The sequence below is a fragment of the Uranotaenia lowii genome, chromosome 1, assembly GCF_029784155.1.
Source record: "Uranotaenia lowii strain MFRU-FL chromosome 1, ASM2978415v1, whole genome shotgun sequence".
Lineage (NCBI taxonomy): Eukaryota > Metazoa > Arthropoda > Insecta > Diptera > Culicidae > Uranotaenia > Uranotaenia lowii.
This window is the reverse complement of record NC_073691.1, coordinates 74,193,749-74,216,192: the sequence shown is the minus strand read 5'-3', so window position 1 is coordinate 74,216,192 and position 22,444 is coordinate 74,193,749. Positions and strand designations below refer to the sequence as shown.

The 22,444-nt window shown below is 36.8% G+C and overlaps 2 protein-coding genes across 11 annotated transcripts in view; both read right to left on the bottom strand.

Annotated features, from left to right (window-relative positions):
- The window catches only part of LOC129739173 (disintegrin and metalloproteinase domain-containing protein unc-71), a 1,315,240-nt gene that overhangs the window by 848,960 nt on the left and 443,836 nt on the right, over positions 1-22,444 (bottom strand). The gene's annotated exons all lie outside the window — the stretch shown is intronic.
- Positions 14,492-15,441, bottom strand: LOC129739174 (mitochondrial cardiolipin hydrolase). The gene has a single exon (XM_055730600.1). The coding sequence runs from the start codon at positions 15,259-15,261 to the stop codon at positions 14,512-14,514; it is 750 nt and encodes a 249-aa protein (XP_055586575.1). The 5' UTR covers positions 15,262-15,441; the 3' UTR covers positions 14,492-14,511.

The window sequence follows — 22,444 nt, the reverse complement described above, 5'->3', positions numbered from 1 at the left end:
GACAAATTAATGTGCCTCACTGTTGGTGGCACCACAATCGGGTTCGTTCGTTCTACTTTATGATGATGTTAGAAAGTCATGTGCCGTAACGTGCGGTTTATTTTTTTCTCAACTTTCTTTCATCGTTTTTGTTAGGGCTATATTATCCTTGCAAGACAAAATGTTCCGAAGAATTCCGGTAAAGATTTAATCTCACACGTAAGCGAGTTTCGCTAACCGTGACCTTTTTCAATGGAAACTCAGAACCCGCCCAGATGATGATGGAGAGGTTTTTCAGCTCCTTGTGCCTGGCAGGTTGACGACACGGTTGCGTGGAAATCTGAAAGCAGCTTAAACGGTGCGAGATGTTCGGTGCAATTTGGCTGATATTCATCGGAAATTGCCAAACCGTTGGAACTTTATAATAAATTGCCATGTTAACAATATCTTAAACATTTCAAATATCGAAATTTCTTACTTCTACCTATCAACCCATAGCCAGGGAAGGAAGACTGAATAAAATAAAAAAAAATCTTCAAACGTCAAAATTTTCTGATCCATCTACCGAACAAAGGTTCAAATTTTACTTTCTTATAGATTGATTTTCAATAATACTTTTTATTGTTGAAAAGCACCTATTATGCGTTTAACAATAATTTGATTAGGTTTTGTTTTGTTCTGGCTCACTCTTGCAGATTCATGCGTGTTGATTAGTTCAAATTTCTTTGAAGTTTTTGAAGCTGATAAATAATAATTGTTTGATTAATGGTTGTTCTTAAAATAGTCCAAATACCGGAATTAGATTTTTGGTAGTTCCCATGGACCGAACAGCATTTTTATTTTCATTGATTTTTATTTAGACTGATATTGGATAATCTTGCGGGTGTTTTCGACTTCGATGTTTACATTTGAATCTGCTGTTATCAACTTAGAAGAAATTAATTTAGTAAAGATGACGGCGTCCACTTGAAAATGAATCGAAATTGAACTTCGTTGTTAGGCGCCATCTTGAAATTGGCGATTGCGGCTTCTACTTCACTTTCAAGTGCTATAAGCAGCCGAAACAGCTAATGATAACCCCTACGATATGAACATCGAGGCTGAACGAACAGAAGTCAAATTTCGTCGAATGACGCCATCTACAAATTCAAGATGGCGGTTTCTGCTTTTTTTTTATTCGACTTACTGACTGTTTTTTTTTAATTTTGTTTTACTTTGTGCTGTCTTGTTTTTTATTATTTGACCATGTTTTATATTATTTGACATAGTTTCATCTTGTTTCATCACTAAGCAATTTTCATTAAGAATAATTTATTAGTTTAGTTTCTTTTTACCTTATTTTTTTTGTTTTACCTATTTTATATTATCTAATTTTAACTTTTTGACCTAGAGACTTTTAATTGTTTTTTTTTTGTTTCGATTTATCTCGTTTTAACATCTTTTATGTCATTCGCAACTTTTTTGTATTGTTGTTTTTGTGACATTATGACTCTCTGACTTTTTTACTCTTTACTTCTCTATTCCCTGACGTGGTGAAATTTGAGCACACCGACTTTCTTATTTTCTTCCTTTGTTACGCTTTAACGATTTGGTTTTCTGTTTGGCTGACTTTCTGACAGCCTGAATTTCTCTTTACTGAATTGCAGACTTTTTCAAATATTTGTCGTTATGATGTTTTGACTCCCATTTTCCATGCAATTGCTTTTAATAACGCCGCGGCATAAACTCATCTATTTTCTGTGCAAACCAAGCGTTTTTATGAGTTATGGATTCAGTTTGAGAGAAGATATGGAACAACTTAAATCTGCGAATTGAAAACCCAGATAGCTTAAGCTCAATGTTAAGTTCAATCATTCAATCTCTTACTATTCTAAAAGAATTCAGAAGATCGGATCGAGGAAGAGATTTTTAACCGTGTAAGTATGCATGGAAAATCAATGCCTACATATACTTTTGGATTTATTTTAATTGCTTTTTAGATCAAGATCCTGATCCTAATTCTTGTAGAAACATGAATTAATTGGAATGAAAATGTTATTTTTATTGTTCCGATTATATACTGAAAATTTTATTTAAAAAAAATCGTATATGTCATTACAAATGTTACGCTTGAATGAGATATTCTGCAATAAATCAATTTTGTTTCAATTTTAATTTTTGTTCCTCGTTCTTTAAAAATTTTCTTGATAAATTACATAAGGCCGAAAAATTTTCATTCTTTTGACGTGCAGTGAATTTAGAAGGCATTTTGTCTAATTTGGGTGTCCTGAATCAGAATATGCAAATTTTCTATCAGGTTTTGTCATTGAAATAACTTATAAAATAGTTATTTAAGAAATTTCCACACTATCTTATATATAAAAATGGAGGCGTTTTCTTTGTGATAACATCACGTATGAATGGTCGGTCGGAATGAAGTGAAATTTGGTATCCGAGGGTTTTTTGGGTCAGAGATGGTTTGTATAATAGTTTCAAGGATCTCACTTTTGATGAGGGGGTCCCAATACAAATTAAACTTTATTTGTTATTTGATTTCCATAAGAATCTATTGGCGAGCACAATGCAGTTAAGGACGTGTAGATGAAATTAAACATTTATTACGATTTATACTTTAGAAGGTAAAACGAAGTTTACCGGGTCAGCTAGTCTTATATATAAAAATGGAGGCGTTTTCTTTGTAACAACATCACGTATGAATGGTCGGTCGGAATGAAGTGAAATTTGGTATCCGAGGGTTTTTCAGGTCAGAGATGGTTTGTATAATAGTTTCAAGAATCTCACTTTTTATGGAAGGGGGGCTCCTATACAAAATCAACTAGAAACGGGACAAAACTCGAACAATTTGATGACGATTTTCATGAAAACTGATTCACGAGCACGAAGAAGATAAAGAACTGTAATCATTCTACAACAATTTATTATGTAACGGGTAAAACGATGTTTACCGGGTCAACTAGTTTTGACAAGAATTTAAATCAAAATCATAACGTTTTAAAACAAATGTTTCAGACTGATCAACATTCCTCTACCGTTCCAAATAATGAATTTAAAAAAAAACTTTTCTCTAAACTTCAAGTTATTTTGAATTCTGCGAAAAAGGTTAAAAAGTTTTCCATTTGTTTACTTTACTTCATTCAACTACTTTTACTTTTCATATTCCTATTTTATTTTTATTTTCAAAGAAATTTACCAAATTTTACAGTATAGTTTTTTTTTCATATCCTAATAAATTTAATTTTTAATTTTTAGACATTATTTTTAATAATTTGTCTTTATTTTCAATTATCAAATTTTGTGTTCTAAAAACAAAAGGCTTTAAATCTAAATTTTTAATAAGAAAAAACATAGTTTTTAACTTGTGTTCTTTCCAGTTCTTTCCCAATGCTTCAATTGAAAGTGACAAAATCTAAAAGCTTCTAATCTGAAATTTTAAAACCTTCGATTGAAAATTTAATAACGTTTCATTTATTTCTGTAGTACAAAACTATGTTTTTTTTAAATAATCATGATTTTTTAATAAATCTTTGAAAAGTTCAAAACAATGATTCGAAGTAGCAACTTTGAAGCTAAGTTTGAATGCGTAATGCTAGCTAAATTTGTATTTACTATGTGCTTCAAATGTTTACAATAAAACATGGAGTTTGTTATTTTAATTTTTTTCTTATTGATCATTCACGAAATTATTCATTTTACAACATGTATTTTGTCCGTTTAATTGAACATGATTTATTAAGATAATATTCAGAACTTCAAAAATGACCTTTTTTGGTCTGAACTGGAAGAATTTCATTTAAGGAAAAGGATTTATCTCTAACTTTGATCACTGGCACTCTTGAAATAATATTAAATACCTTCCACCAAATTAAATTCAATCATCAACTTTTGAATAAATCCTTATAAGTTCAAAATAGATTTTTGTTTTAAATAAAAAACTCACATTTCAAGGCGTGATAATTTTTTTTTCAAATTCGAAATACTACAGAGAAATTTTTTAAGTAACCCCTCAATTGAAAATGAAGAAATGAAATGTAAATATAAGTAGATGAATAATTAATAACAATTATTATTATTTTACTAACAGTTTTCAATCATCATTCATTTTAAACCTTATGTGACGTTTATTTTAGAATTCAGATTTTTTTAAATCTGTTTTTTGGGAATATATATTTCAAATCTGAAAACAATGCTGTTGAAAATTTATTTTAAAGCGAATTTCTAGTTCAGAATGAAGAACATTATTTTGAAAAAATTATCAATGATTTATCGAAAATAGCAGTGATTTGAATCTTTCATTATTCTTTTTTTTTAATTTTGATTTATTTTATCAGTTTATTATTTGTTGAGTTTGTGAGATATTCATGAGTAAGAGATTGATGGTTCTTTATTTATTGTTTATTTTTGGTTTTCTTATATTTTTAGCTAAATTTGAATTTTGAAAACCCTCCCCATGGACGGGTCCTTCGCACGGGCCTGGGATCAACTGTGTTCGAAGTTTACTCTCAGGATCGAACTCGCGGACATCGGCTCAGGAAGCAACTGATTCTTCAACTGAGCTATATCACAAGTCCGTCCTGCAGTAGTCAGGCGCCCAAATTCATGGTAAGGTTGGAATAATGATCAGGACTAATTGAGTGAGAATTAATGAGAAATATCTGACATTAGGATTCGGAATTAAGATTAAGGATCAGAATCCGGTATCAGGATTAAGAATAAGATTCGGAACACTTTGAACATTCTGATTAGGATTCGTCATTAGGATTCGTCATTAGGATCAAGCGTTGGAACCAGAAAAGGGTCCCAAGATTATGATCAGGTTTCAGGACACAGGAATCAGGATTCAAAATCACCATCACCAAGGTTTAGGAGCCAGGACAAAGATTACGAACCTTGAACCAGGTTACAGAAATTGGAATCAGGATTGAAATCGACATCAAAATTAGGGATCTTTGTCCATGATCAGAAACAGCAATCATCATTAGCATAAAGGATAAATGTCAAAATATTGGAGAAGGTACTTGGGTCAGAAACAAAATTTGGGTTTCAAGGTTCATGATCAGCATCCGATATTCCGTATTTAATATCCAGCACTGTGACACGGGACACGTGGGTGGGCCAGATTTTTACCAAAATTGCCTTTTTTTGAAGCAAGTATGCATCAGAAATTGAATCCCTTTAGGAAAATTTCACATCATGGTTCCACCTGTGGGCCCTTTATGTATATCGAAGGAGATTTTTTTTTTTGCATCAACCCGAAATCTTGAATAGCCGAAAATGATTTGGCTCACGGGCCATAAGGTTTTCGAATCCAAAAGTCCCTGAATATATGCAAACGTTTTTTTTTTCCTTTAATGAACATAAAGACCCCTCAGGCTGATCAATGATGTTAAATTTTTGTAATAAATTCAATTTCTGCTGTCCGCTAGCTTCAAATTGAGGCTATATTGGTGAAAATATTTGCCACCAATGTTCTAGAATCAGGGTCAAGATCAACGTCATATTCCGAGATCAGCAAAATCCAAAATAAGATCCGAAATCAGAATACTTGGTCAGGTTGCAGTACCAGGATAAGAATCCGAGGTGAAATGAATTTCAGGATCCAATTTATACATCATGGGGGGAGAATTTGGATAAAAATAAGGGCCTGAGATCTGGATACAAGATGAGCAACACGATCTAAGGTCCGTAACCAGGATCAAGTTATAAATCAGAAACCCAATTAATGTGAAAGGATTAGCAACAGCATTCAGAAATAGAATCAGAACCTAAAATTATTATCGAGGATCAGCATCGGAAATCGGGTTCAAGTTTAGAAACCGAGACAAGGATTTAAGATCAAGGATCAAAACTGAGGGCTAGGAATTGAATTAGCAACAGAACCAAGGATAAACACTTGCATTAGGGATCAGAGTCCAGGATAAGGATTCAAGAGTGTTCGATATTAGAATCAGGGTTCGAAATACTGATTAAGCATCCGAGATAAGAATCAATTTCAGAGTCAGAAATTGGAATCATGATCCAGGATGAGGGTCGGTGGCGCTATTAAAATGTTCAAGGCACATCGTTTTTCTGACCGATGTCTTATGTCGTTTTTGCATGAATAAAATGTTTGTGAAAGTCAGGAAGTTGTGGTGAGAGGCATTTGACGCATCGTTTTTTTTTTCGATGAGGAGACCAACTTTCAATTGAAACTGGTGCCGAAAATCTAAGTAAGGAACAAAACTAGTAGGGAGGGTAGGAAATTCGAAACCTTTACGTACGTGGCAACTTTACTGCACTTCGAATAATATTTTTGTAGATATTCCAAAAATTGTTCGCAGATGAATCGATGGACATAATTTTAAATATTTTATTTTCGATTCGTTATCAAACGTCACATAGTATCCAGATCTGTCAAGGAAGCATCATTCCAAATAACAACCGCACCGACAAACAAACATATATTAAAACGGAAAACCTAGAATGCAAAATCCATATCCTTCAAGACCTTGGATGCTGCCATCAAGTTACGACGATTGGTTTTGTGTCGTCAGTCGCGTCAATGTTGAGGGTGGTAGCTCAGATGCGTCCTATCAGAAGTCGGTCGTCGTCGTCGTCGTCGTCGTCACTGGAAAAGCAGTTTAATTAAATTTTAATTAAATTTCTCATCAGAAAACTTGCTGCTCCCGGTTAAGGTCGTAAATACGGCGGTGGCAAAAGTTGGCCCCGAAGACAATGTTGTTCACTTACTCGGGGTGTATGTGTGGGTGGGCGGAAGTCATAAAGAAGCACTACACCCCGGCAGACTTCTTAAGAATAGAATATGGGACGACATAAAACTGTGGAATCCGATATGGACGGCAGATTCCTGGCTGCTTCAATGAGGATGTGTTTGTGTCATTGAGTGCCTTTTCCAATCCCGATCTGGGGCACGGCTGATGATGTAAATTATGATCCGAGGGTGGAGACAAGGTTATCGGAAGGCATTTCCTGGCAGTACCAGCAATATCTACTTGATGAATTGAGTTTATTTCCATTGCTGATAAGCTCCCTGGCGCAGGTGATACCCCTTTATCTGAACTGTTCCATTAATGGACTTAATTATCAAACGGATCTTCCGGTAGAGTTGGAATAAATAATAGTCTGGCTCAAACAACGATTCTAATATCTTTTGATTTAAATAGTATTGTATTTTTTAAGATATTTAAGTAATTTTTTTTGGTGGAGTTTATTTTACAAAGAACTCGAAAAATGTTCATCAACGATGTACATTTTAACATTAAAGGATCATTATTAAAATTAACACCTATAGTTTTTTCAATCATTGAAATAAAAGTTAAAAAAAAATGATCCAAATAAAGTTTTAGAAAGGTTGATTTGATTTTTTTTTAAGTACGAGTATATTGGTCGAACAAAAACAATATGTCAAAGTAAAGAACAGAAACTTTAAAATTGTTGACATGTCAAACGTTCAAATTTTTTTTACTAAGATGGACTCATTTTTAATCCGGACGAGTTGATAAGAAATATTTTCATGACAAGATTGACAATAAATTGAATAAAAAAAACTTCAAAAAAAATCAAATGGCTTTGAATATGGTTCGCTTTTTTAGGATATAACCCCAATAAAATATTTAAAAATGATTTTGCTTACGATTGTCTTGGAAGATTAGTTGAAAGTTCTTACCTGTAAATAGAAAAAAAACTGAGGGTTAGAAATAGCTCGGTATATATGGTTAAATAAGAAAATGTGGTTATTAAACAATAGTGTCGAATGTTTTTTGGATAAACTTTCAATTTGGGTACGTTCGTTGTATTAGACTGAGTCGATTTTTGTTCTTTTTTGAATTTCTCAAACCGTGGGTTCTAGAAAGCTTTGTATTGGTTGGAATTACATCCTACTTTTTTTTGCAAATTTTTTATGTAAGGTTTACAAGAGTAAATTTTAACGTTTATTTTATTATGAAAAAATTTAATATTTTATTTTGAAAAATAAACATTGATTTTGTTTCTTCTACGGAACAGAGTTGCTTACGGCTTTTGTAGCGATTTATAAATTGTTCAAAGTAAATTTTTTCCTGGAATACATACTTTGTCAAAAACTGTAACTTTGTTCCTTAAAAGACAATAAAAAAATTAGTTTTTGAATAGGGATATATCTTTTGGGATTGAAAAACAACCAACTTTGTTGACATCACTGCTGGTTCCTAGCAAGGTATTGCATAATTTCTTTTCCAGAAGAACTTCGCTACACCTATTCCACAGATAATATCATCTATTCCTAATATGATACAAAGTAACAGTCCTTTACAAACTTTTTCAGTCGGAAACTTACTTTGAAGATTTTATATATGCCACAAAAACCATATGCAAACTCGTTTCCGCAGAAGAACCAGTAATTATGTTCAAATTTCAGAGCATAACATTCATTTTTTTCCATACAAACGTTAAAGTCAAAATTTACTTATGTAAACGTTGCTTAAAAATTCTGCTTGAAATCATAGAAGAGTTTTTAAACAAAACGAAGTTTTTCAGAACGCAGGGTTTAAAAAATCCAAAAATAGCCCCATATTGACTCAGCCTTTTATTGTATTTCATATTTTTTCAATAATTTAAGTCGTACGGCCAGGCTTCAAAATCTTTCAATTGACAATTATGTTGAAGACTTTGAGCTCACACTTTTCAGAAGTTTGGATATCTCTTCAGATGCTTTCCAATTTTAGATAGAGATATTTAATCAATATTTCTGACTAGTCTTAGAATACCGCTTTTTTAGTGTTTGCACTATGTCTCTGAAGATAGACCGAAGCTTTATTTTGTTGAGTAATGCATGATTTTATCTTAATTCACTTTGTTACACGCTTTTCAGAAATGGTGTATATACTAATTTTTTTTTTGCTTGATATGGTAACTTTAAACAAGTCCCATCATTGGTTATTTGGCAATTATGTTTCCTGCAAAAATTCAAATATTCAAAAGATGTTTGAGGCGAGAAGAAAGTCGTATCAGCATCGGAACTGGAATCAGAAGGATACGTAGAATTCTTTAAATATCTTTGAGACGGAAATTGGCCAGAATTTATAGAATATCAGCTGATCCGGCAAACTTTGATGAGCCTTTGAACTTCGCAAAAATAATGTACGTGTAGATAAGCAGGAAGAAGATAAATTATTATCTATGTTCATGAAACTGGATTGGTACCGTAAAATGGGGTGAATCGAAAGAGTTTTTTTTGACTAAAATTTGCGTAATATTTCTGGCCTGTTATGTTAAGTGTACCTTAACAACTTACATCAGCTTGAACGTGGATCAGTGCGTTGTTTTTCGTTTCGCAAATATTTTCAGACTTCCGCAAAACTTCAGGCTCCAATTTCCCGTTTTAATCTTTTCCTCACCCAAATTTTGTCAAAGAAATGTGAATGGTAGTGCCTACCTCCTGGGTCAAAACTATCGAAGAAGATTGATTTCCAGCGAAAGTTTAAAGTGAATATCTTCTGATATAAATTAAAAGGTCGCAGCAAGCTTTGGTCGAGTGCGGACGAAAAAATTTTATGGTGTCAGAAATTTAAATTTGGTTTTTTCCAAGTTGAATACTAACTGGTTTGATTAAATTTTATTGAAAATTAAGTGCATTTTATATTGATACCTCCCGTGAAGTGATGAAGAGTTGTAAAAATGTGAAAAGACTTGAATCCAAAGTTCGTGATTTGAAAGGGCCAGTGCTACGCCACCAGGATCTTCCCTGGCCTATTTTTCAGCTAGGCGGGCGTTCAATTTGGAAGAAGCGCCTCATGTATACCCATAAGCTAAGTGGGTTTATTGTTTAATTTATTTCCAGTTGTACGAGAAGATTGATAGATATTTCAATTTTTAAAATATGTATTTTAGATTATTTTCTCCATCAATATTTTGCACCTGTCTTGAAATATTTCACCTCGTTAAACTTCACATCCGACTGATCCAACCTTTTCATAAATCTTGTATACAAGTTAACCCAAGAAAAGCCGTATGGTGAAAGTTCCTTCCTTTGAGCTTTGAGTGTTGCTGGAATGGCTACGTATTCTCTCAAAAAATTTATGAGCATTGTTATTGCAATAACCAAATAACTGAAACCATATTTTTCTCGTCCGCTAATTCGACAAGTAGGTTTTTTTTCAAAATTATTAAGCGACAATGTATGATGGATAGTGAAATGATTTAATTTTATCTCGTAAAATGATCTCAAATCATGATGAGTGCAATGTAGTAATACAATGCAGTATTAGGAAGCTTCGTAGATTGCAAAAAATAGCTCTAGATTGATTGAAAATGCTAATTTTATCAAATTAATCACAATTCCAAGCGTTCCTAGTTGAGTTAGAGACTTGTTTTAATTGTGAGATTAAAATTAAATAATGATTATGAAATTTTTTACCTTTGACAAAATCGAGATGAATGATACCGCAGCAATCGAAATGATTCCATCTTTAGCAAATTATCTTTTGTTAATTCTACAACAATAATGCATTGGTACAAGGAAAGTAAAAGATTGTTTTATGATTGATGAAGTTAAAACAAAGTAATGATTATATTAGCCTGTAAAGGGTTTTTGTACTTCTTTGAAAAAATCTATCATAAATAAGAAACATCAGATTGATTTATTGGTAAACCTACCTACCTACCTAAGGGTCCAGCGCCGATTGACCGGCGCATAGGGCTGAGATAAAAGATCTCCACTGCTGGCGATCCGGAGCCAGCGTCTTCACTTGCTGCCAGCCAAGGTTCTCGTCAACTGTGCGGATTTCAGCGGCTAGACTTCGCCGCCACGAGCTTTTGGGCCTGCCTCTTCTTCGATGCCCATCTGGATTCCAGTCAAGCGCCTCTCTGCAAATCTCGTTTTCATCTCTTCGCAGCGTGTGCCCAATCCATCTCCACTTACGTTCTCGAATCTCGATTTCTAGCGCCTTTTGATGACACCGGCGATGAAGTTCAACGTTTGAGATCCAGTTGCCAGGCCACCAAGCGCGGATGATGTTCCGCAGGCACCGATTCACAAAAACTTGCAGTTTTCGCGTCGTCACCGCATATGTGCACCAAGTCTCACACCCGTACAGCAATACGGATTTAACGTTTGAGTTGAAGATTCGGATCTTAGTTCGAAGAGAGATCTGGCGTGACCGCCAGATGTTTCGGAGACTCGCAAACGCAAATCGGGCTTTTCTGATCCGGGTTTCGATGTCCTTCTTGGTACCACCATCAGGCGTAATCTGGCTACCAAGATACTGGAAGCACTCCACTGTCTCAACCTGTTGTCCAGCTACCACGAAATTGGAACGATTTCCTGTATTGATTTCCATCGACTTGGTCTTTCCGACATTGATTTTGAGACCTGCTGCCTTGGAGCTTTCGGTGAGGTCATCGAGTTTGCTCTGCATGTCTTGTTGTGTTTGGGCGAGCAAAACAATATCGTCAGCCAGGTCAAGGTCGTTCAGTTGCTCCATGGTTGAAGGATTCCACGGCAATCCTCGGTTTGGTCTACAGTCAATCGATCCAGTCAAGATCTCATCCATTACGATGAGAAAAAGTAGCGGTGATAAAATACATCCTTGTCTCACTCCAGCAGTTACCGGGATTGGTTCGGACAAGACACCGTCGTGCAAGACCTTGCACGAAAATGCCTCGTACTGTGCTTCGATGAGATGGACTAGTTTCTCTGGGACCCCTCTTCGTCTAAGAGCAGCCCAGATGTTTTCGTGGTTCAGTCGGTCAAATGCTTTTTCGAAATCAACGAACACCAGCAGAAGAGAGTCCTGAAATTCGTTGATTTGTTCCAGTATTATTCGTAGCGTTGTGATGTGGTCCACACATGATCGTCCGGATCGGAATCCAGCTTGTTGCCGTCGGAGTGTAGCGTCGATTTTCTCCTGGATCCTGTTCAGGATCACTTTGCAGAGTACTTTGAGGGTTGTACAGATCAAAGTTATGCCACGCCAGTTACCGCACTCTGTTAGGTCTCCTTTCTTTGGGACCTTTACGAGGATACCCTGCATCCAGTCGGCCGGGAATGTTGCAGTATCCCAAATGTCAGCGAAAAGACGGTGCAACATTTGTGCTGACAAGGCAGGGTCGGCTTTGAGCATTTCAGCAGGAATGCAATCGATTCCAGGCGCTTTGTTGGATTTCATGTTCTTGATTGCCGCTTCTATTTCAGCCAGCGAGGGCGCTTCCGATTTGACGCCATTAATGCGACTTACTGTGGGCGCCTCGAGCTGCGGGTTCTGTTGGCCATTGCTATTTGTAACTCGGAAAAGTTGATCAAAATGCTCAGTCCAACGCTTGAGCTGATCTGTTCGATCTGTCAGCAGCTGACCTGCTCGGTTTTTCAGCGGCATTCTTGCATTAGTCCTTGCACCACTAAGGCGGCGAGAAATATCATATAATAATCGGATATCTCCAATGGCGGCGGCTCTTTCTCCCTCTTCGGCTAGGGAGTTTGTCCAGGCTCTCTTGTCTCGTCTACAAGCTCGTTTAACTGCCTTTTCCAGCTCCGCATATCGTAAGCGGGCGGCTGCTTTGGCTGACCCGGTACATGCCTGCTCAATTCCGACTTTCGCCTTTCTCCGATCATCGATCATCCTCCAGGTTTCATCCGACATCCATTCACTTCGTCTTCCACAAACTTTACCGAGAGTACCATGGCTCGTCGTGATAAAGGCATTCTTGATTCCACACCACTGTTCTTCGACTGTTCCGTCTATCGGCAGCTCCGAGGCTCGGGATTCTAGCTGTTCAACGTATGCCCTTTTCACCTCTGGATTCTCCAACCGGCGGACGTCGTATCGACACCCGACCTTCTCCTCGCGCCGTTGGACACGCGCAACTCTCAGTCGTATCTCGCCAAGGACGAGGTGATGGTCAGATGCAATGTCTGCGCTTCGCTTGTTGCGGACATCAAGAAGGCTCCTTCTCCATTTTCGGCTGATGCAGATGTGGTCAATTTGATTTTCTGTTCGGCCATCTCGGGATACCCAAGTGACCTTATGTGCTGGTCGATGGGGGAAGAGCGATCCACCGATCACCATGTTGTTGTTGCCACAAAATTCTACAAACAGCTCTCCGTTTTCGCTCATCTGTCCTAGGCCATGGCGCCCCATGATGCGCTCAAGGTCCTGATTATCGGAGCCAATCTTTGCGTTGAAGTCGCCTAAGTGGATTTGAATGTCACCCTTCGGAATTCTCTCAACCACGCTGTTCAATTGACTGTAAAACTGCTCTTTCTCCTGCAAATCGGCAACGTCAGTTGGCGCATAACACTGGACCATTGTAAGGTTTCTAACCCGTGTTCTGAATCTGGCTACGATTATTCTTTCGTTTATCGGTTCCCATCTTATGAGGGCCGCATGGGCCTGCGGGCTTAACAGGAAACCAACTCCTCGTTCCCGAGTAGCATGTTCTCCTCGTATGCCAGAGTAAAGCAGTACTTGCCCGGACTGTGTCTTGTGTTCTCCAGTGTTAGGCCAACGGACTTCGCTCAGTCCCAATATCTCTAGCTTGAGGCGGCTAGCTTCTCTAGCAAGTTGAGCCAGCTTTCCTGGCTGGGCAAGGGTCAAAACATTCCAAGTTCCAATTCTAGTCCGTGTTTTCATGCTAAAAGTCGCTGCCAAAGTTCCAAATCGGTTATTTCTTCTCTCAGTTTCTGTAACAATACAAGATATCAGGAGCAGTAGGTTGTTAGCCTAAAGTCCCTATCCCGCGATGGGGCTGCCATCTTGGACTTAGCTGGCGGGAGCCGCATTTCATAAATTCAGCCGCTTGTTGCAAGACAGACGCTGTTTGAGCCGCCCCTGACCTGGAGAACAGACGCTCGGTTGTTGTTGCACGCCGCCCCTGACATGGGGAACAGACGCGTGCGGCCACCTTCCCAGTCTGCATGCGACCAAAGCATCCACCGGGGTTGGGTACCCGATCTCCGCTTAGGTTACTCGCACCCCAGCCGGCACCACGGGGAGGTAGAGATAGGAGTTGTGAATAAGAGGTGATACATTTTAAAAATTATTTAAGAAGAACGATTTTTTAAATCTATTTGTTTTTCTCTCCCTTTAGACTTTAGACTTCTTATGACAGTCTGGAATCGTTTTTGGCAGTAGGTGATACCTTATGAGTTGACAGTTGTTTGGTTCCTGAGTGGTAATAACTGGTTGCCTTTTTTCCAAATGCATCTTTCGAGTAGTTTGTGATCTATGTATTCGATTAAAAATTCATCTTGATTTCTTTTCGGCAGCGTTCCTCCTCGATCAATCAATCAGTGCCCATTGATGACGGCACCGTGTACGTTGGTCGCTGGACTGTCGATGGGCGACTTTGTGGCAGCAAATTCCTTCCACAGCCGCTGAAACTCCATCTGGAACGGAACTACCAACTCCGGTAGCGACGTTACGATCATGTTATCCCAATTGCACGACAGAGCCTGCATGGTCCAATTGGTGGACCCACTCATAACTAAACCCCCCAGCGGAAGTGGCTCGGTGGCCACACCCCCTTCCCCTAGACCACCAACAGCACCCACTGCTGCTAGTTTCACTTTTCCACTTCACATTTGCGCTTCCGGTTGCAACGCACACAACCCTGCCGCTTCGTCGAATCCGACGGCGGTTGAAGATTACACTGAGGCTTTCGGCTACCACTTCTAGCGCCTCTACCAGCAGTAGCTGGGGTGGCCGGAGCCCCCGAATCACCCGCTCCGGCTCCGGCTCCAACTGAAGAAGCATCACAGCAATAGCCATTTTTGCGCTCCCTTTCTTCGTGATAGCACCGGTCGCACAACCAATCGGTATCGATTAGGCAAAACTTGTGATGCATCAGATAGCTGACGTTCTGCCCGTTGAAGCGCACCGGAATTCCCCCCTGCACCAGCCTCATCATCTGGGAACCGGAACTGTACGCCATCGAGGAACATCCGACGATCCGCACTTGGACACCACGTTTGGTGGCCCGGAGCAACGCGTCGCCGATACTTTCGACCGTACAGATGTACATACAAAGATTGACCGAAACCCGGGCTCTATCGAGCAGCGAAACGATCCGGCGGATGTGTTCCGTCGTGAAGCTGGCCATCGTCGTTCCGGGCGTATCCGGTTGGCTCGATCGCTCGTTCGCGAAATACACCTCGATCATTTGCTGCGAAGCCCGTTGCCGAGCACGGCGCCCAGCGCACCAGGATCGCCAGCTTAGGTAACCCTCGTACATCACTTCCGACCCCAAACCGATTCCGAGCATCAAGGCGGACACGCGAACCCACCGAGGGACCGACGAAAACAACTCGAACATGGTCTGCCTATCTCGTGTAAACTTGGCACCCAATAAAAGCACGGAAACCGCCTACACAACCCTTTCAAACCGAACGAACACGTTCCGAAACTATGAGTTCGATTTTTTCCTTTCTTCTTCAAACAATCGACTTCCGACACAAGGGAGCAGCAAAATTGGACCGTATGCAGAAAATTGCACTTCGCGAGAGGATTTATTGGTAAATGTTATGCATTATGATTTATCAAAAAAGTAATTATTGATTAAACAATTTTTTTTCGTGTTTTGTAAAAAAATAATTTAAATGCAATAAAAAAAGGATTGGTTGAATAATGTTAACAAATAAGGAATTTCAAGCAGGGAAAGAAGATGTTCTGTACAATTTTTTTTTGGTTATTTGTTGAAAATAACATGAAACACAATACATTTGAATTATAAATATTCAACATTCCTTTAGAAACCACAGAAATACAGTTTATTTAGATCTTTACACTAGTCAAAAGTGTCTCCTGCTCATATCCTTTTACCCCATCCCAGAAAAATTATTTGCTAGGATGCAGAGGTGACCTCGGTCCTAAAGCGCAAAGTTATATCTTTCATCCCTTTCTAAATTTTTTCCCAACTATCTATTGACTACTAAGACGTGGCCGGCGCCGTTATTGAAGATCAAAGAGAGAGCATCAGTTTTGTACAGTGAGAATGAACTACTAATCCCAAGTACCATTCTTTTGACCTTTGTACAAAACTGATGGCCTCGGTCAATCACGGAGTAGCAACCATTGGCGATGTGGAATCATTTCTACTGAGCCACGCCTGCGATCATGGTGTTCGAAATGCATAAATAAAAATGATATTAATCAAGATATATTCGTAAGATCCATTTAATTAAAAAAATCAGCAACATGTACAGAACCAGAATTAAAAAATCTTTTCAAATCTAATGATGAGGCATTTCGGATTCAATGATTAAAGGTGGATGTGAGTAGTCAATCAAGCTAAGCTAAGCTAATATCTTCTGATATAAACTAAAAAACTTATTTTCTTCCGTCTTTTTTTTTTAAATTTTTGAGCACATTCTTTATTCCCTTTTTTTTCGTTATCTATTTCGCAATTTGATACTTTCTCTGCACCAAATAATCTACTCTGATTTTTATGATCAACTTTTTCAGGACTGAAGAAAGATATAGATAAATTAAAACATTAAATATATGCGTCGAATTTTTACTCACAGTAACTTCAAATCAAAAGGTTCTGGATTTTTTTACATTGTTATCTTAAATTCAAAATCAGAAATGAAATTCCAAAAATTTCTTCAAAAATCTTCCAAACATCTTGTGTTCGAAGATGTTGTTGAATCAAATATCTGTTTCGGACCTCTGAAACTGAGTTTAGGATCAAATTTTCAGTTTTAGTTTGGAAATGTAGATTATCAAACGTTTCCTAATTTTCCAATTGGTTTTGTTATATTGATGAAGTTCTCATGGAATCACAAAGTTTATATTATTCTATTCTCAAACTTACTCAATATCTACATTCTAATCGTTAAAAAAAACAAGTAAATCAATTAATGATTGTCTAATACTTATTAGTTAAACATAAAATTCCGGGCAATACCAAGCAAATTTTGGCTAAGTTAAGGAACTACTCAGCAAAAATTAAAAGCAGATTTAGAATCGTATTTTAAGCATCCACAATCCTTTCATGATTATGCTGTTAAAACTTTTTCAAAAAAGAATGTGTTTAATTACGCAAAATCATAAAAATAATTACATTGACTTAATTTAAAAATTTTGTATGATTTTGCTTATGAAGTGGATAAATCCGGGATTTTTTGATCGAAAACCGGACAATCAGGCCGGAAGTTTTTTTTAATAAATATCCGATCAAGTTCGGGTGAAACCGGACAATCTGGCAAGCTTTGGGTAAATCAGTTTGAAAAATGTTAAAGTTTTCTTGATTCTGAAGCAAAAATAACTAGGTATTTATGTTCCTTACCGGCTTATTGCGTTTTTTTTCACCACATACGGAAGCTTAACAATCACATCCAAGTATTCATTTCACTGGTGCCACATGAAGATTACATTGGCAATGAAAATGGGTGCCAAATCATCCTACATAAAGATGAATGAGCATCAGTAAGCCTTGATTGCTTTAGGCGCCTTCCTACTCTGGGTGGTTTGATTGGAAAAAAAAATATTGGAAAATTGGGTGCCATGACTTTTATTTGTTGCGAATAAAAACTAAAAATAATTCATCAATTTCCATAAAAAACATTTTTGAAATTATTTTTCCGTTGTGTTCCACTCACGAAAAAATGCATGCAAATCGAATGAGTACTTTGTGTACGAATGTACATATTTACGCCTCCATTTTTATATATAAGATTTGTGAGTGACATTTTTACAGAGTTGGAGTGCTTGGACCATTGCTATGATACAAATCCCTACAAAATCCCTTATGAAAATATAAAAAAAATCATTTCATTTGCATATCTTACTAAAAAAAATCAAATTGGGTTCTTTTCACTTTAAGTTAAATAATTTCAGAGTTTTGACCAAATTTACCAAATAAATAGCCCGGTAGATTTTACATGGAAGAGTGGGGAATCATGGGCCACTTTTTTTCTTTGCCCATGACCCACGTTACCCCACTCTCTCCTACAAAACTAGCTGACACGGTGTGTTTTGTATTAGTAAAAATTATTTTACTTTTTTTGTAAGTAAACATCCATTTAAAAATGAGAACTGCTGATGATTTCATCTTATTTATTTAGTAAAACTTGATCTTTAAATTATTTTTAGATTTTGAAATTTGAATTTTTTTTCTGTGTTTTTGAAACATTCAAGAGATCTTTCATTATCCTATAATGTATGTTTCGTTGGTATGGATTCTCCATCTCCCCCTCTTCCTAAGTGGGAAGGGCTAACGAACTATTTATTTTTGGATTCTGTTGGCTGAGGTGGCTCACGAGGTTTCATTAACACGTTCGTCGCCAAGCTCATTTTGGTAGTTTTACTAGCCGGGCCCAAAGAAGTTCAGGGAGCGAGAAAGAAAAGATGGAGAGTTTCCAGATTTGCAACGTGTGGCTAAACTGAGCGGCTAACTCCCAGTAAGCGCGTCCTCTCAGAAATCGACAGAGCATTGAAAAAATTGAGAGTTGAGTCACCGAACTTAGAATAAAACGGTTAACTTCGGCGACACTCCAAGAACGCAAATATTTTCATTCGGTTTGTCCTGCCGAGATACCTAGAGGCAACAAATACGAATGCGTACCTGCGAAATCAGTTTGAATCGTACACCCGTACGATGTGTTCACATTTTGTCCCCGTGTCCCGTGTGTGCTTTCAATCGTAGCTGTCGGCTTCTCAGGCAGGCGAACACGCGTCTCGGAGGGAAACATACAAACACGATTCGGATTGTGTTCGTGTGTTTCTCTGGAGGGCGTGTCTTAGTTTAATTCGTGGCACTCACCCAAGGCACGCGTATGGTGTGTTCCTCTCTAACGATGTGATGATGCAAAATCGCCAGAGAGATCGTTACGATCCCTCTGTCGATTTGAGTTACCTCTCTGCCGATTCAAATTTACCGGGCTTGAGTAAGAATGCGTCACCCGCTTTTTGATGTGACGGGGCTCCCCAGGATATACATCCGACACCCGAATATGGGTGCCTTGGCGTTGAAAAAACATGGCGTGTTAAAACATTGCTATTTTCTAAATGCTCACGTCACGTTTGATTCCATTTATTGGAAAAGTTTTTGAATTATGCACAATAAATTATAAGAAAAACTTTTCTCCTTTCCTACTTCATCCTTAAAAAGGAAGGATCCAAAATAATTCATACGCAAATAAAGATGAATTCTTTTGATTGATAAATGTTTGGTTTATGCAAAAACTAGCTTTACGGGACTTTTTGAAAGAGGTTGACGTTTTTTGTTATCAAACCCATTTTTCGTACTCAAAAACCCTCCATTTCTCAGATAAGTTCTCAAGTTGACCAAAACATTGTAAAGGAAGGGAGGCTTCAATTTTTAAAAGAAATACCTCAGACAACCAGAAGTCGTATTTTCTTTTACAGATTACATCGTATAGAATGTTATTTATACTCATTTTCGTATATCTGCACCTACAATGTGCGGTCCATGCATATTCTTTATCGTATTTAAAAGCATTGCATGATTTTATTACGACAAGAAGAGAGACTCGTATTTATGTACATATGAACTCGACCTTTGTGTACGACAATTCGCAAAAAATCAGTGAAACGACCGATATACGGTGATCAGCCGTGACTGAGAGATTTTGTCGTGCTATGCATAAAATAATTCGAAATAAAAAACGTATATAACTGCATTGATTCGTAATAATGTGCATGCAATCGTATACCTTTGCAAATTAATTCGCATGTCTGATTTTCGTAAAACGTATTTGCTGGCAATCGTAAAAGAATACAAAAAAGTTCAACAAAATCGTTTATGATAATGGGACATCGATGATTTCGATCGTATTAAAGGAGGCTTCAAAATGTTGGTCTATTTTTAGATCATCGATGACGTGTTCTACGATTTAAAAGATTTAAGTTATATAAATATACGATTTGCTTTTGGTTTAATGCCTTTGAAGCAAATCCCCTTGAAATTATATATTCCAGATAGCGTCGAGGAACCATCATGAGCTGCAGATCGTATGGTCAGGGGATCAAGTCCAGGTACTAACAATAACTTCATGAACGTTGAAAAAATCCGAAATCAGGCAAATAATAAGTTTGTACGATATAAACTTGAATTTGACAGCAAAAAACGCATTTCTTTGAAATAATCTTATTTTTATTATTTTTGGGGATGAATAAACCAATTGGTTTAAAGTACAAAAAAAAATAATAATCTTATTTTTATTCAACTGACGGAAAATGAGAGCCCTGCACTCAAGTTGCAAAAGACGACCAAATAAGTCGTCAAACTTTTCATATTGTTCGAAAAATGTCGTAAATTACAACCTCAATCATCTATATGATGATGTAACTTGTCATAGTATATTCCAAAAAGAATCAGGGTAGTCGTAAATGACGCATGATAAGTCGTGCAAATCGTGATTTAATACAATCCAAATCAAGAATATGTTTGCTAATGTACCTATATGGCCTCCAAAATGATACGTATATACTGGTTTTGCTACATTATATACGATATGTTTACACGTATATTTGCACGTATATTCGCGTTGCAAATTCGAAATACCCACCAAATGGTTGTCTGGGACGGGCGGTGTCTCAAATAATCATAGAAATATTCCTAGTATTTCTTTTGCTTGAAGTTTTCCAGTTATGTAAAAAAATTTATAGGAGTCCCCTTCCCTCTCCCTTTATTCCCATTGGATGGGTAAAGGGATATCGAAGATTCAGGGAAATATTTATCATACCATCCCATGCAAAACTTGTTTCCATTTGCTAGATTTGTTCTTCAGTTATACAAAAATGTGTATGCAAGTCCCCCTCTTCTTCTTCAACTTCCCCTCTGGAAGGAGGAAGGGTTCCAAAAAATCATGAAAACATCTGTCGTTCCCAAATATTTTCAAATGCCAAATTTGGTTCCATTTGTTCGATTGTAAGAGGGCTGTATCCCTTCCCTCTTTCTATCTTCCCATCGGAAGGAGAAATGGGTGCCTAATATTCATTTAACCATTTTTCCTTAGAGCATCGGCAGTAGGGTAAATGATCTTGAGCGGAACTAGTCAAAATCTGATCTTGAGCGGAACCATTTACTTTTCCTAAGATCTAGGCAATGATTGTTTATTAATCTAACCAATTTGTTGAAAAGACACTTTTTCAAGATCTTTTCATACAAGTATTGTCATTTTTGCTAAAATTTATTAACTGAAATAATGTTATTAGAAGATTTAAAAACATACGCATTTCTGCTGCAATTTTCATCAATCTACGCTGACTTTGAACGTCAATTTATGTCACATTTGACCGTTGTGAACTGATTCTCAATGAATAAAATGGTAGAAAAACTCATAAAAAAGCATTATTCGGGTTTTTGTAACAAGTTTTCCATCAGAATATCAATTTATAGCATAGTTTTTAAAAGTAAAATATGATCTTGAGTGGAACCATCTTTGATCTTGAGCGGAACTACTAGCTTCCGAAATAAACCGCTAGGTGCGCTGCCTTATGTCTAATGTCTCACACGCAGTTTTTTACCCCTGAATGTATGTAGCATCTTTGTATATTTCTTATTACATCAGCTTTAGGGAAAAAAGATGTAAAATTAAGTTCGAATAGAACAAAAACTAATTAATTGGTATCACAGCTGCAGCGTACTAAACTAGGCACACAAAAAGTTTAATTTTTGAGGTAAAAGAAATGTGTTTTTAAATCTTTCTTTCAGAGAGACGGTACAAGAAATGTGTTTTTGAATCTTTCTTTCAGAGAGACGACGAGAAGGAGGAGAAAGGCTTTCATACATATTTTTGGCATAGTTCGAGAACTAATGGAGCCAATAAAGTTTAGTCATTATTTCAGAATAAGAACAATCTTCATTGTCATTACTATTCGTACTTCATGAAGTAGCTTTCTTTTAAAGACATTGTTTTAGATGTTCACATTCCAATTGAAAACGATAAACTATCAAATAAACAAAAATTCCAATTGTTTTTTACACACATTCCTTCAGTTTTACAGAGTGTAGCAAATCACACCGGGTTAGCTATTTTATAATACTCCACGATTCAATTGGTGGCCTGGTATTGGAAACTTATCCGATTCCCTTGTGTTTGACTTTACACTTGAGCTCGAACTGGAAATCGGTTTGAGAAATAATTGTTTTATCAATTGAGCTAAATAATTAATGTTTCCATAAATTTTGAATGTAAATAAATATTACGTGATTCATAAGAAACTAGAGTTTATTTTAAGCTTTATTCTATGAATAAGTTGCTTATAGCAAGGTTGCCGAAATCAGAGTAAAATCTGTTATTTCACAGAGTTTTGAGGAAATTTTTTATCACAGCATCTGTTTCACAGAACACGATATTTTGATATATTTACAGATTTCACAGATTTTTTAAAATTTCGAATGGATTTCCATAATTATATTTTTTTTTGGTCAATATAAAATTAAGGTTTCTTACTTTGAATTTGAAAAGTATGAAAAAATTTTCAACGTAAACTGATTTTTCGCAACTAAAATATAAAAGAAAAAGTAT

Coding starts and splice junctions, on each gene's coding strand:
- LOC129739174 (XM_055730600.1), bottom strand. CDS start 15,261: ATGTTCGAGTTGTTTTCGTCGGTCCCTCGGTGGGTTCGCGTGTCCGCC.